The following is a 15,951-nucleotide window of genomic DNA, read 5'->3' as shown; positions in this document are numbered from 1 at the left end:
CATCTTTTCTTAATGTGAACAGTCTAAAGGTTAGGCTGGTGGCAATTATGTTATTCATGTATAAAGAAATAACCTACAGGAAAGAGAGTAATGAAATTCTGTTATCTGTCACTCACAGCAAATGTAATGAGAAACAGTGCTTTTTCATGATGAGGTAAAGTAACTCCAAGGGCATTATTTCTGCCACTTTGTAGGAACCTGCATGCTGTAAGTTAAAGTGGAGCACATACTCTTCAAATATCAATCATGACCTCCATCTATTCTACAGTAACTGTTACTGAGCATGCTGATGAACAAACCTCTGTGCAAAATTCCTGACTTCCAGAACAACTCTAATGCACAGAGAGAAGGGGAGCCAGAATGCACAAAGTGCCAGAAAGAAATGAAGAAACAGTGTCTTAAACATAGCATTCCTCAGCTACTGAGTACCTACCTGGTTTTGCACTTCAATATCATGAGGTGCTCTCACAGATAAAGATGACAACATTGTGGATGGTGTGGGAGAGTCAGCTCAGACTTGCTCGGTGCACGTGTGGGTGAACATGTAATTTTATATACAAGAAGTGTATTTTCTAATTGGTGCAGCTTTAGGAAATTCTTTTTTAAGATTGCTTCACAATATTTAGTTATTGTTACAGAGTATACAAGAGAATTTGATGGCATTAATTTTCCTGGGGTTTTGGCTCGTCTAGGACACAAATGGAGTGGCATCACTTTACAAAGCTTACCTGAGTTTCAGTGGATGTAAGAGAAGACTCGTCTTCTTTGGATGCTGGAGGTAGGGATTCATTAAGAGGAGGAGGTTCAGACTGTTGAGTTGGAGCACTCATTTTCTCTTCTTCAGACTTTGCTCTCTGCTCATCCTTCACTACTGGACTTTTCATCTGCTGCTGTCCCTGAGCATGGGCTTTTGCCCTTTGCTGCAGGCTAAGCAGGTGCTGCTGGTACCAGTACTGCTGCTGTTCCTGTAATAGATGTAGATTTTCTAAGTTTCACAAGAAAAAACAATACAAAATCATTAATGACAGTCACTAGAGTCATACTGTAGAAAAGTTTTTAAAACTGTTTTGAGGAAAAACTGACTTCTTCAGCAACAGTATTGCAATGGATGTCAGAAGATCAAATCAAAATTCAGAAACCACTATGTGATGCACAGAATCCATAACAGAATTTACTTTTTACCCCAACAAGCTTACTATTCTATAACTATAGAATATATACTATTCTATAACTATAACTGTAACTATAGCAAACAATACTAACAAAAATCTGGAGCACAGGCAATAATAAGCAAATTACTACAGACATGCTGTAAGTACCATGTTTATTGGTTTTACAGCTTTTTATATCTAAGAACTACAGTAAAGAGAAAAAGGGGGAAATGTACAGAAGAGATGAAGAGGATGAACAGAGAACACAGACATCAAGTAGATTCAAAATGGCAGCTGAGAAATTGTAGTGAAGATGTTTGAACAAAGCTATGGAAAGAAAAAGAAGAATCAGAACCAGGATATAGTGAAGATTAGTATTGCCTGAATTAAGAGTACTCAAGGCAGACGACAGAAGCTTCAAAGTAAGCTGCCACTAACATAAAGAACAAAGACCAGAGATTGTATCTCAACACTTAAGTAGTAGTGTCCCAAAGAGACCTGAATAAGAAACAATGGTTCTGTATCTCTTCCAATATGAAAAATATCAGGTATCAAATTAACAGAAAGACATCTGTGGGAGGCTACTCTTCACCTGACATGGTCTTGTGCCACCAGAGTCCCTACCACAGACCTCCCCAAGGACTAAAATTTTGCAGATTTAAGACATAGCTCAGAAAAATCTACGTATTTTGAAAATAAATACACCATTTGCAGCTAAGACAGTTCCTGTATCTTAGGAAAGTATTGCTTGATTTTTAAGTTGTTCTCTTAACATCTGCTTTTAGTCACTATCAAAGACAGAATGATAAAATACTCTAATTTTTGGCCTAACCTGGTGCAACCATTCTTGTGCTCTCAATTCCATTACCTCTGAGAATCTGTGACTGACCTTCTTTCTTTCCATCCAAGCATGCACAGTTAAGAAAAAACACCTATATACAGCCAAGTTAGAAACACAAAAGAATCCAAAAGATGCAGGCATTTTAAAATAAAAGTGTGACAACATCAAAGCAGTAAGTGCTGTCTGATGAGATTTCTCAAAAGTGAATCACTCTGCCCATCTCAAACAGGTTTAAAAGAAGAGTAACTTTCTGCTAGAAACCTACCTTATGCTCAGATCAGAAATGATGTTTCCTCTTGGTAGGAAACACAAATATGGAGGTGTATTTTTTTAAAAAAATACTTCTGTAACTTGGAAATTAGGTTAAGGAAAGGAGAGACTATGCTTCACAGACTTTAAATTGATCATGCAATTATTCCTGAATCTTTTTAACAAGAATATGTCTCAGAAGAGTTCCATAGTCTGGAACATAGTTTTGGTGGAAGCTTACACACACTTCAGCACAGACTCTCTCAGAAACCTTCAACAACATGCTGGAGTAAAAGCAACTCAAGCGAGGAGCATACTTTCCCAGCTATACAAAACCTGATTCAATTATCCATTTCAAAAGGCACTCACTATAAGGTGATTTGCCATCATGGTGCTAGATGCTATGATGGGTGAGCACATGTTCTACTGCCACAGAATTGTTGTCTCCACAGATCCATTTTGTTTCCTCCTCATTCCATCAACTGGACATAGGACTAGAACTCATAATATGACATGGGCTTTCCACAGCTATGGTAATATAATTACCTATTATTTTCAGCAGATGAATCAATGACATCTATTACTGTGCTATCTAAAAAGTATAAGAAAAGCAGAAAGGTAGATTTTTTACAGCGTAGTTGGAGCAAAACGGAAGTGCTATTGTAGAAAATGTTTCCTGATGAAGAATTCAGTCATTGAGTGCTTACCTCCTCACAATGACTTGTCATTCAACTGAACTTGTCATCTTTCAAGTCCAATTATAATCCTTAAACCCATGGAATACACAAGCATCAACAGAGGCCTTTTCCCATCTCTGGCTGATCAAGAGACTAGGCCTGTGGCATTTACAGGAACACTGAAACCAGCACTATCAGCTCCTGACCACAGGACATACCACCAAACGTGTTAATGTGAAGTCCACACCAAAAGACTACTCCAAAGCTAATACAGGTGACCCTAGGCCATAACATAATACCTATTTTGGGACACACTATGTCCTTTCCAGTTGAAAATTGCAAAAGAATGGTTTAGCACTCTCTACAAAACAAAGGGGCTGTTTAAAGAGTGCAGCAGTCTGCTAAATGGTGAGGTGGTAAAGCTGAGGTAGCTGCAACAGATGTAGATAAAATGCATATTTATGGGTACAGATGTACCCATGCATCCTTGGAGTAGGAAGACTATTGCCAGCAGGTTGAGGGAGGTGATCCTGCCCTGCTACTCAGCCCTAATGAGGTCCCACCTGGAGTGTTGTGTCCAGTTCTGCGCTCTTCAATACAAGAGAGACTTGAACTCCTGGAACAAGTCCAGTAGAGAGCAATGAAGATGCCAAGGGAGTGGAGTATCTGTCTCTAATAAGAACAGGCTGAGGGAGCTGGGACTGTTCAGCCTTGAGATGAGACAGCTGAGAGGGGACCTCATCAATGTACACGGGTATCTGAAGGGAGGGTGCCAAGAGGAACGATCCAGGCTCTTCTTGGTGATGCCAAGGAATAAGGAAAGGGGAAATGGGCAGAAACTGATGCACAGGAAGTTCCACCTGAATATGAGAAAGAACTTTTTTACCATGCAGGTGACTGAGCTCTGTAACAGGTTTCCCAAAGAGACTGGAGTCTCTCTCAGTGAAGATATTCAATAACTGTTTGGAATACACAACCCTGTACAACGTGCTCTGGGATGACCCTGCTTGAGTAGGGAGGTTGAACCAGATGACTTGATGTGTTCCAACTTTACCCAGTCTGTGATATGGTAAACAAATAGCAGCATACATTACCCAAGTATGAGATGGAACATTAAGGAAATACCACAGTTACTTCAACTGGATTTGACAAGAATCCAGAAAATTAATCCAACTATATATTCACGGAAGAAACAACGCTAAACAGTCAAGGCAAAGAACAGTATCTTAGACAGGAAAGGAAAATAATATAACACCAACTCATGGTAAATTGCATAATATCTTCTGATTTAAGAGAAAAACACTGATATATTTGTCTGCAGCCACTCTTACTGTGGGATGAGAAACATAAATAATTGCTTTCAACTGCCAGTATAAACAACGGCTTAATAGGATACTACAATGACAAATTACACTGTTTCTTCACTCAGCTTTTCAGATTACTAAAAGACATGAAAGCATCACTACACTTAGCTTTTCCTATTCCTGCTGTGCAAAAGCTTGTTACTCCAAAGCCTGTTTTATTTTACAGCCTAAGACAGATTGATACAATTTTGGCTGTTATAACAAAGTTATGACCAGGAAAATATCATATTCCTTTTAAAATAACATTGAACTGCGAATGAGAGCAAGCAAACTACTCAAGATAGTTTACATAAACACTCATAAACCAGACAATGTAAACTTCAGCAGTATTCTGCTGCTTCCATGCCCGCACCACAATAAAGCATTACTTGCAACTCTTCTGGAGTTATTTGACCAATATTTTATCACTGAGCTCAATAAGAAGTCAACAAGCTGACTCAATACCAAATTAGCACCACTTTCTACACATGACTTTTTGAGGTTTTGGTTTTGTCATTAAAAAATTAAGTCTTGTTATTATCACGATAAAAGATCAATTAGTACTGTCCAAAACCTTCATAAAATTAAGCTAAATGAACTGAAAGCACTACTTTGCCAGGCAGTAATTAGTTATATGGTGCAAATGGAAAAATGGCATGTCCTAGCAATTAGCAAATTTAAAGTGTCAGTGACTTCAATATGACACAATAGAATTTTTGCAAACCTAGCTTCAAATCAGAACCCTAAGATCAATTTAGCAAAAAATAGATTTAAATAAAGAAATTTCAAAGTATGCAGTTCAGTTTGTTCTTGCAGGTAGATCTCCATAAGATAACTCTAAACCCATGCAAAAGCCTCAGTGGATGTGCCTGACCCACTGACATAGCTGAGGGCCTCAACACATGCGTCTTGCTGTGCATGCTGAACCTTAAGCCTCGATTGTCCCTGACAATGCAGATGCATGGTCCCATCAAGTTCACTGGAACTGGTCTCATTTAGGAAGTGAAGTATACAAACATTTAGCAGTATTTTGGCCCTAGTGTACACATAAAAATCACACAGCTATGACATATTTCACTTCAAGGTGTTTCAGAACATTTCCCTACAATGCCCTATGCAATTTTATACTGGAAGATCAAACACAACGTAGCACAAAATGTGGATTACGTCTAAGTAGAGGGCAAGTACGTACTTCAAGTGAAACATTTCTGCAGCTTTAATTGTGTGTGATAAGATTAAAATAATCACAATTCTACACTGATCAGGTAGAAAACTGTAACTCAACCACTTAAAAAAGCTGCAATAAAGAACTCACTGAAGACGAGTGACATCCCACAACGTGCAACAAGGAAACAACCTGATGCATCTCAGAAGAGGCCAGACAAAGCCAACAGGGGTTAGAGGCAGGTACAGTACCCACATGCTGTACTTTGGAATACATTCTCCAGAGACCAACACACACGCAAGAAAATTCAAGTCAGCCAGGATTTACATTTTTCCCTAAACAATTTTTTCTTGAGAAATGCCAATTTGTTACATCCCTACAAACACCACTGGGTAAGAAGGTACCCCTGAGCTGCGCCATTGCCACATTTACATGGATTGCGTCCAAATCCTTTCAATACTATGCAAATACGGTGTGTTTATTAACTGTCCTTACTCGGGGACCCTTGCAACACCCCGTACCTGCCAGCGGCTCATCGCCACCGCTGTCCTGCGACTCCCCGCTGCCAGCCGGGCGGCCTTACCTGGGGAGTCATGGTGGAGGGGTCCGGCTGCTCCGTGCCACCGCCCTCCTTGGCAGCACCTTGCGCGGCCTCCGGCTGGGCAGCGGCAGGCGGGGGCAAGGAGGTCTGGGGCGGCGGGAAATGAGCCTGCGACGGCTTGACCGGGGGAGGGATGGAGGGGGCCAGGGCGGGCTGCGCGGGCTGGGAAGGAGAGCTCTGGGAGGAGAGCAGGTAGGGCTGGGGATGTGCCATGTAGCCCTGGGCAGGAGGCGGCAGGTAGGGCTGGGAGGCGGTGACCGGCGGGGGCTCCAGGTAGGAGGGCGGGGGCTCGGAGAAGGAGGGGGGCGGCTGGGAGGGCTGCGCCCGGGGCAGGTAGGGCTGGAGCGGCGGGGACTGGGCTGGGGGCGGCTGGGCGGGGGGCAGGTAAGGCTCGGTCTGGGGCGGCGGCAGGTAGGGCTGGGCGGGGGGTAGGTAGGGCTGTGCGCCGGGCTGCGGGGACTGCGGCGGCGAGGACAGCTCCATGTCCATGGGCACCGACTCGGCGGGCACCGGCTCGCCCCATTCGCCGTGCCCGCCGGGCGGCTCCTGCCCGTCGCGGTCCCGAGCCGCGGGGGGCGGCTTGCGGGGCGGTGGCTCACGGTGGGCGTACTGCTTCTGGTAGCTGCGTACCGGCGGCGGCACCGGCGGCACCGGCGGCTGCTGCTGCCAGTCGGTGAAGGAGCCGGGCAGCGGCGGCGGCGGCAGCCCCGGCGGGGGCGGGCCCGGCGGCGGCGGGGGGCCCAAGAGTACGGACTGCAGCTGCTTCTGGTGCATCTGCTGGAGCTGCTGCAGCTGGGCCAGGTGCTGCTCCTGCAGGCTCAGGAACCCCGAGGAACCGGCGGGCGGCGGCGCGGCGGCGGGGGGCGCGGGCCCCGGCGGCGGGTAGCTGGGAAGCGGCATCGGCGGAACGGCGGGAGGCGGCACGCTGGGGGGAGGGATGGGCAGCGGCGGGGGCGGGATGGAGGTGGGGGGCGGCGGGTAGTGCCCGGCCGCCCCGTACAAGCCCCAGGCCGGGTACATGGCGGAGCGCGGAGCGGACACAGGCCGCGGCGGCGGGCGGCGCACGGCGCCTGCGCGGAGAGGCCCCGCCCCCGCCGGGCAGTGGAGCGTGAGCGCCGCGCCAGAGCGCCCCGCTGGGCGGGTGGCAGCGCCGCCTAGCGTCAGCTGCCCGCAGCGCGGAGCCGGGGGCAGCCCGGAGCGACACATGGCGGCCGGGGACAAGGGACCGGACGGGGCTGGCGACACACGGCGGCCACTGCGGGCCGGCGCCGCGCCTTCCCTTGCGTGTGGGGTGCCGCCAGGACCCCCGCAAGCTGGGCTCTGTGTGGCGGGCGCGGCGCTCCCGCGGGCCGTGGTGTCCCTGGGGCGGCGGTGTCGATGCCCTCGGTTACCCACGCCGAAGCACGAGTTAAACATACAAGTATGTTCTGTAGGCAATATGATTTATGCCAAGCGCTGAAGTGCCTCTGAGTGAATTCCAGCAGCTGGGCAGTGCAGCCTGGCGGCTCCGGGTCAGCAGCACGCCAGCACGCGGTGTCCTGCTCCGTCTCCTCTACACGCACAGGAACCCTCAGCCATTTCTGTCATGTTCACTACTTCGTGCCTGATCAAAGGCAGGTGTGCAGGAAAGGTCCTAAGATTTTTTCAGTCAGGAGAAATATCAAGAAAATCACATTGTTAGGCAGAGAAGCTTTATTCTCTCTGGTAGAAAAACTGGACTTTATGTTCATTCATTGTTAAATTTCAGGAAATCCACAGAGGAGATACACCACGAATCTGCAAGAAAATATTTGACTAAATTCAACTGAGATGCAAATATTTAAGAAAACTATCTTAATTTGATACTAATAGAACTGTCTTTTCTATTCTTTAGTATCCCTTCTTTTCATTAAGAGACTATTATTTATCCTTTTCAATTTAGGATGGTCTGTTTAGATTTCTCTTGCAGTGAATATGACTTTCAGATAGCATTTGTGTTTTTACTCCGCATCTACTCTTCATTATACTGTATTTAGCATTTATATACCCAAGTTCTATGGGCCAGTTTACTCACTAAGCTTTTGAAACTCTGTCCTTCCAATATAGGGAATTCCTGTTGCAAACATCCTTTAATTTATCCTCCTGATCTATTCACTGTATGTAAGTTCCCTTGTGATCAGTTTACTAACAGTTATTTCCTGCAGGCAGGTCTCTCCTACTATTTTTGCTGTCTGTTGTGGTTATGCAATACTGTCAAGAGATTTGTTACTTCCCTTGTCAGGGAATACATGTACCTAAACGTTTTCAGGACAATTGTTTTCCAGCCTGCATTGTGGAAGCCAAAATATAACTTCCAAATAACTTGACAGATGCTTCTTCAATATTCAAATCTGGTTTGGGTTGCACTACAGTTGACTCCTACCAGACAAGATACACTGGCCTTACCCAATCTTTAAAAAAAACCAACCTGTTAAGTTTACATTATGCCCTATGATTCTTCTATTCAGAATATGTTGTTTTTATTCTTTTATTCTGTTCAGTCTGTAACATTAAAGGGTGCCATCATGTTGGTTTGGGTTAATTTTTTTTTAAATAGCTCATGTTCTTCCTGCTTTTAAACACTATTATACCATATTTCAGTTACCCCTCAATTAACCAGTGTCACATCTTGGATCAGCAGCTTAAATTTCTTCATCTAGTAAGCCTGTAGTAATCTTAAACTTTCTGGTGGCTCCAGAAAGGAGTAGAAATTATTTCCTACCATTTTTTGCATATATTCAGATTTTCTTTATGTGGTGCTCCCATATGTTCTCTGTCTTATGAAGCTATGGAAACTGGCTATAGCAGGAGACAGGATGTTAGCAGGGAGGCTAAATTCTCTAATTACTAAGAAACACTGCAAACACCTGATATCTAACTCCTGTGCACATTTAAAACAAATGCCAGAGTTGAGTCAGGAATTTCTCTTCTGGTTTGGACTAACAGAGTTCTGCATTTGTGGGAACATCAAAATACTCTAGTTTACCAAACTCTTTCCTGTGACAATGATCTTTCCTCCTCTCATATACTGTAAATTGGATCAGACACTGGGATGCCATTGTGTGCATGTAGTAAATATTTTCCTCTGAACCAAGTGTTTAGTACACAGGTTGTCTGGCATTGCAGGAGAAGAAGCTGATCATTCAGGTGGTCCTGTCCTGTCCTATTTATCTTCTGACCAGGCTCTTCAGGTTAATAGCCAAGTTTTTTCTTACCAATTATACTCAATTAATGAAAATTTCCTGATGGGTTTTCTCACTGCCAATACTTTCTTCTGCTCATTCTCCAACCCTCCTAACACATCTTTAGCAATTGCCAACCATTGAAACAGCACTGCCAAATCCACCACTAAACCGTGTCTCTCAGCACCACATCCACACTTTAACGCTTCCAGGCCCAGGGATTCTACCACTTCCCTAGGCAGCCTGCTCCAATGCTTGACCACATTTTCAGTGAAGAATTTTTTCCCAATATCCAATCTTTGCATGGCACAACTTGAGGCCATTTCCTCTAATCCTGTCACCTGTTACCTGGGAGAAGAGACTGACACCCACCTGGCTATACCTTCCTTCTTGGTAGTTGTAGAGACTGATAAGGTCTCCCCTGAGCCTTCTTTTCTCCAGACTAAACCCCCCCAGCTCCCTCAGTTACTTCTCATCAGACTTGTGCTCCAGGCCCTTCACCAGCTCCACTGTCCTTCTCTGGACACACTCCAGCACCTCAATGTCTTGTCTTGTAATGAGGGACCCAGAACTAAATACAGGACTCAAGGTGCAGCCTCACCAACACCAAGTACAGGGGGAGGACTGCTTCCCTTGTCCTGTTGGTCACACTATTTCTGACACAGGCAAGGATGCTGTTGGCCTTTGTGGCCACCTCTGCAGCCAAACCAGTGTAAAGGACTACAGCATAAAGCTCTGCTAAGGTTCAGAAATTTTTTTAATTATACCAAGAATATAAATTTTCAGTCTTCTCCTGTACTACACCTCTAGCATTTTGGCCAGGATTATATTATATTATAATATATTATAATATATTGCTAAAAACAGAGGAGATATAAGAAAGCCAAGTTATGGCTTTGAAATACTTTTCCCCCTACATTTCTTCCTGTGGTTTAATAATTTCTTCTCCCTCCTGTCCTGACCACCTCTTCCCTGCAGCAAATTCTGCAGGTCTCTGGAAGACTCTATCTGCAACCATTGTTCTTACTCCTCCACAACGACTGTGCTCCCAGCCCACATTAATACCTTTGCCCTTTAGACACTTCCCTTCTTGGCCCTGATACATAACAGAAGTGGTAAGGCTTTGAGGTGCATAGGACCCAAACAAACAGGAGCAAAAGACTTGTCCCAACCCAACCCTGTCCTGCCCTCCACCACTCTAAATGTAAGCAAAAGGACGGCGCTGCCAGCTAACCAAGTACAGGAAGAGCAGTCTGAGCGGACACTTACATAAACTTCATTCACTGTGCAGTTGAATAAAAGCCTATCAATTCTGAATTAAAATCTAGACTGCTTTTCCAGAGAAAGCCACAAGAGGTGCAGATCCAATGTCATTTTCTGCAGAATGCAGATTCTGATTTGACTAAACGGGTGTGAGGTAGCTTCCCAAAGGAATACCTGTCCTAGGTGTACTCCAGGTGCAGCAGTAAGAACCTTTAAAATCTCTTGTGGTTTCGTTCTCAGAGTTGCATCATCAATATTTAATTCAAAATGCTGAAATCACTTTTTCCAATGGTCCCGATGCAGAGCTAAGCATATTCTTGGTCCTGCTGCCCTCTGTTTCCCATATGCTGCTCCCAGCTGTAGGTAACCAGACCAAGGCAGAGGATGGATAAATAAAACCAGACTCTTCCAAATAGCTTTTTCTTAGAAAAACAAGGTTAAGAAGTCAGTTTGGTGTTATCCACAGTCCTATGAGCAGAGTTCCAACAAAAGAAGAAAGGAGGAGGGTAGAATCAGAAGGTCCCTTATCCTGGCTCACAGTCCTGGCATTGATGGCTTGACTGGACAGGTTAGAATCGAGGAGCTCCATAATCATCTGGCATCCTCTCAATATTGTACCTGAAAAAGAAGGAAAACTTATGAAGACAATCTACTCCACAATGCTCCCCTCCCCACTGTGGTAGTGCATCTACCCCCTCTTCCTCCTCAAGGCTGCACTACCATCTCAGGGATTCCTGCTAGGCCTTGGCCTTTGTGTAATGAGTTAGGTGGTGAAGCATCCCTTGAGCACACCAGGAAGCCTTGCTGAGGTGAGAACAGCACTGACTGTACTGGGAACTCCCGTTGCCGGTCTGTGGCGAAGGATGAGATTGTCAGCTATCCTCTGACAATCCTATCTAAGTTGTGGCCTCAGTGGAATGGTACCAATGTTACCAGAGTTTTGGAAACTCTAGTAGTTACCAGTCTGGACTATGGCCAAGATGTAAAATTTATGCATGACTAAAAGCAATCATCTTGTGACCCTATAAGCAGTGGTCTTAAGGTGAGGCCCTTCGAGATTTCCTGGACTGCCATGGGCTGCACCTCTCTCTGAGCAGAATGCCTCTTGGTCTCAAGGCTGAGACACTTGAGTATTGTCACTCAAGCCTGGCCTGTTGAGAAATGCAGAGACATTCTGCATGTTTCACTGAAGCTGAGGGGAATTTTTAACTGGTACCTTTATATATTTACATATACATCTTTGTGTCAGTGTGCATGCATGTGAATTGACTGATATACTTTTTACTGAGTATAGAATGAACATTGCTTCCTGAAACTATAATTAAGTCACTGCTATAATTGTAGTAAAGCCTATAGAATCACTTTATAAATGCTAAATTAGTCAATGATTAAGTGCTTCCAAAATCTAATTAAGACAAAGACTGTTGACTAAGTCTGGGACTAAGACTGGATGCAGCTGCAGCTGGACTCCATCAGGAGATTTGGAAAACAAGGTGATCCTTATTGAACCTCATGACTCAATGAGAGGGTCATCCTTTGCACTTCTGATCTCCATACAAAACATTCTAAAGTGATTGAAAGTCAATTTTCCTTTGTATGTTTCATCCATGTAGTAATAGAATGAACCTTGCCATTAAACTCTGTTAAAATCACACTACTACAATCTTGTATTAAAAGCTGCTTTTGCTTTTCCCTGTGAAGAATCCCTGTGATTCTTCAAGTGGACTAAAGTATTCATTTGTGACACCCATGCAGCAACAGGCTTTCAGGTAAACTGAATAGTGAATTGTTGCATTTCTATCTGCAGCTCAGATCCCCAGGAAGAAAAATATTATTTCTGAAAGTAAAAAGTCTTCATAAGGTTGCTGTTATTCTTCACCTTAAACTCAGCAATCAGATATCTCAAAAACTCACCATCTCCAGAGAAGAAAAAAACCCTGCAGTTTTGTAAGATCTGATTTAGGATTTAAGAGCAGATCACCACAGAAAATAATGTTTAGACATTCAACTTATAATTCACAGAATCACTTAGATTGGAAAAGACCTCCAAGATCACAGAGTCCAGCCTTTGACTGAATATCACCTTCAGAATTAGACCATGGCACTAAGTGCCATGTACAATTATTTCTTGAACACCCCCAGGGATGGTGACTCCATCACCACCCTTGGCAGTCTTTTCCAAATGTTCATGCCACAGTGAATAAGGAGAAAAGGTGTTTTGAGAGAAAAATCGTTTGAGCCACATTCTAATTATAAATCAGTTAAAACTTTACGTATCTATAGCAAACAAACTCCTAATTTCAAATGTGTTGCACTAGTATCCTTCTGAGTTGGTTTGATTTTTAGCTAAGAAGCAAATTCAGTCTCTTAGCTGAGGGTACACAAAGCTACTGAACAGAATATGAAACAGGAATGGTTCTTTTCTTCAAGAACCTGTAGAATGCATTTGCCTTGTAGTCATGCTGCTGCTGGTAAGCAAAACTGATCTATGGAAATGCTAGCCTTAAGGAAACCACTTCTTCAGGCAAAGACAAGTGAACATGTAGACTGCAATAAAAATGGGTCTGTGACCAGTCTCTTCCCAGCAGTAGCCGTGCTTCAACTTCTGTGTAAACACCAGGCCCTTTACTGCAGCCTGCACTACAGACAATGAAGGAGAGAAGTGCATGGTGACAGTCAGTCAAGGACTGCACTGGGCAGGATTCCTTCCTGTCAGGGGGCCCTTACCTGTGCCTGGAAATATACATTATGGGCACTCCAGGGATTTTTCGTATTCTCCGCTTGAGCTCTTTATCCACTGTGGCCACAATGTAACATTTGTGCTGTAAAAAAAAAAGAAGGCAAGTCAGATTCAACACCAGTGAATCCCAAAAAGGAGTCATGGCTGACCAAATGCTCCTATTCATGAGCTCACTGAACACAAGGAGGCTGAATGTCCTTAGCAAGGCAGTACCAGGACTTGTACAGAATTCCACAGCAGACTAATAACATCCTTCTGCCCATCAAAATAGACTCAAGAAATCTCTGAAACTCTGTCCAGCCCTTCAAGCTGACAGCTTCCCCATCCCAAGTGCTTCTTGATGCTGTCCTATACAACAGGAATGTTCAGGGAAGATAATACCTTGCAGCAAATAAAGTTGTGCTAGAACTGAAAATGCCCCTTGGTGAGATTTTATAGTTACTGTGTGGAAAATTTAAGTCAGTCAGTAATTAGTAGGGTTCAGGAATTTTTAGTATGTTAGCACGGTATAGAAAATGTCAGAAAGGGAAATACCTGAGTGACCCTCTGCACCAAGCAGTCATCGGCGTAGGTTCCTTTGTGCATACACGGCAAGCGTTCAAACCGAGGGTCCTTGGCAATTCTGTGGGGACATAAAAAGCAGCATCACAGCAATCAGACCAGAGGGTACAGTAACATAGGATGGAGGAACAAGAACACCCCTTTCTGTGATATACAGAACATTGTTCTCAAAACAAGGGATGAAGTGATAGAGTAAATGGTAGACAAAGGTCAACTGAAATGACCTGCAAAAAAATGAATGCAATTTGTCTAGTTATTATAGGTTAAGTATTTCTTAGTACTGGTTTGTTGGATTCAAAATCTGTGTAATGTTAGGCCATTGTCAAAAAAAAATTGGAAGTACGTTATCTGGGAAAAACTAGAACTTCTGGCATGTGATCATTTGTACCATGCATAAAGGGACATTTCACCTCCTGTCTGAAGGGCAACATCAAAGCTGTTGAGGATATGCACTCGTATACTTTACAAAACAGCAAGCCAAAATAAAAAGAACATTACATCTGAGTGATGCACATTAACTACATTGGACTAGTTTTGTACAGACTACATAATAACCTGGTTCTAGATTATCAGTACTTGGTACCTACTCATACAAGAATAACATGAAGTAGGAATGAAAATATTTTGTAAGACTTGGGTCACTTTATTCATTTTTAGCAGTTCTATAATGATTTTTTTTTGAGAAACAGAAAAAAGCATTACTTTGAAAGTCTTAAGAGGTTAAAAGATTTACAGATTAATATTGTGCACTCATGCCTAGTATTTAGTTTCTAAAAGTTGAGCCATTGTATTGATATAGAGACAGAGAAATACAACCAAGTTCAGGATCCTGCAACAACCTAACCACCTTCTAGTGCAGGAGCACCAGTCATAGCAAGTGTTTTTCATTTATTTATATTAAAGCATTAAGTTCTAGAAACCGAGAACAACCTGCACCTACCTTAATGCCACACGGTACTTCTGTCCTAACTTCTCGATTTCACCCATTACGCAATCTGTGATACATGGAATACCTAAATGCAAAAAAAGGCCGCATTAAAACAAAGCAGTATTTATTCCCAGACCCCTACATACTGCCCACATGCCCCAAAAACATCTTGGAACTCTATAATGTATTACTTACAGTGTCAACCGATAATGTTGCAAGGTGATGAAATATAGAGCCACCAAGTTTAACCATGCCATGGTAATTTTAGATTTTTAAGTTATTAGTACTCTAGCTTTGCTGAGATTAGCATTTTAAAACTGTTACTTGACTGAAACCAGAGACATTGCCAGGGTTACCACAGCTCCATGATTACAGCACACATTCTTTCTGCAAGATTTCTGTTATTCTCAGCCAGTGGCATGAGGCTGACAAAGCACATTACGAGCACACTGGCACTGTGTAGTCTGAAGGAGCTGTGAGTAGTGCAGAAACTCACATTTGGCATAGAGACAGTCCATCATCGACTGCACTAGGTCCAGTTTGGCCTTGATGGAGAAATTGATGAAGTTAGTGTCAACCAGGATGTGGTAAGGAGGGCCCAGCTGTGTATTATACTGGAAGAACAAGCAAGAGGGATGCTGGGGGCTGCCAGGAAGACAAAGAATTCAAATCAGTTAATTGCATTTAACATCACATCCAATCCTACAACTTGCACAGAATGAAAGAAGAGTAATGAACAGAAAGACCCATCACGCTTCCCGCTGCATCCCAAGCATAATGCTTCGGTTTGGGGCACCACTTCTTCTGACAGTATCGCTCAGGAACACCCTCAGTTCCAGCCTGCAGAGTGGCCGGCCCTCCCTCCTTCCTTCTCTCCCTCCCCAGTGCCTCGGCAGCACTTACACCTCCCGCTCTTTGATGGCACTCGGGTCCTCCTTCTTCTTCACGGGGGCTTTTGCGCGATCCTTCTCTTTACTGCAAAGAAACATAGGCACTGCTGGGGCACAGGGACAAGGAAGAGCTACGGGCGGCGGAGAGGCCGGGACCTCCTCCCGCCTCTCTCGAGCGGGACACGAGGACGCTCCGGGGCCCGCGCGGGGCAGGGCCCAGCCGCAGCCGCACTCACAGGCGCTCGTCCCGGAGGCTGATCATGCGCTTCATCACCGCGTACTTCCGCGCCTTCTTCTGCTTCCCCTGCAAGTTCAGGACACACAGCCGCGATGAGCCAAGGG

At 44.2% G+C, this 15,951-nt stretch overlaps 2 protein-coding genes across 8 annotated transcripts in view; both read right to left on the bottom strand.

Moving 5' to 3' along the window:
- The window catches only part of YLPM1 (YLP motif containing 1), a 36,521-nt gene extending 29,395 nt beyond the window's left edge, over positions 1-7,126 (bottom strand). For 3 of the 6 annotated variants that reach the window (XM_030274690.4, XM_041716797.2, XM_041716798.2), the window contains exons 1-2: positions 6,010-7,123; positions 729-965 (exon numbers count right to left, since the gene is read on the bottom strand). In XM_030274690.4, coding sequence (XP_030130550.4) covers positions 729-965; positions 6,010-7,047 — 1,275 coding nt within the window. In that variant the 5' untranslated portion in view covers positions 7,048-7,123. Of the gene's footprint in view, positions 1-728; positions 966-6,009 lie in introns of all 6 variants that reach the window. The other 3 variants (XM_041716799.2, XM_041716800.2, XR_012056422.1) reach the window with 2 other exon arrangements.
- A 575-nt stretch (positions 7,127-7,701) lies between these two features.
- Positions 7,702-15,951, bottom strand: part of FCF1 (FCF1 rRNA-processing protein) — a 97,690-nt gene continuing 89,440 nt past the window's right edge. The window contains exons 2-8 of one of the 2 annotated variants that reach the window (XM_072930262.1): positions 15,846-15,914; positions 15,623-15,694; positions 15,216-15,364; positions 14,732-14,804; positions 13,765-13,852; positions 13,218-13,312; positions 7,702-11,108 (exon numbers count right to left, since the gene is read on the bottom strand). In XM_072930262.1, coding sequence (XP_072786363.1) covers positions 11,060-11,108; positions 13,218-13,312; positions 13,765-13,852; positions 14,732-14,804; positions 15,216-15,364; positions 15,623-15,694; positions 15,846-15,914 — 595 coding nt within the window. In that variant the 3' untranslated portion in view covers positions 7,702-11,059. The remainder of the gene's footprint in view (positions 11,109-13,217; positions 13,313-13,764; positions 13,853-14,731; positions 14,805-15,215; positions 15,365-15,622; positions 15,695-15,845; positions 15,915-15,951) is intronic. The other variant, XM_002199916.7, reaches the window with a different exon arrangement.

This window comes from Taeniopygia guttata, chromosome 5 (genome assembly GCF_048771995.1).
Source record: "Taeniopygia guttata chromosome 5, bTaeGut7.mat, whole genome shotgun sequence".
Taxonomy (NCBI): domain Eukaryota; kingdom Metazoa; phylum Chordata; class Aves; order Passeriformes; family Estrildidae; genus Taeniopygia; species Taeniopygia guttata.
This window is presented reverse-complemented; position numbering and strand designations above follow the sequence as displayed.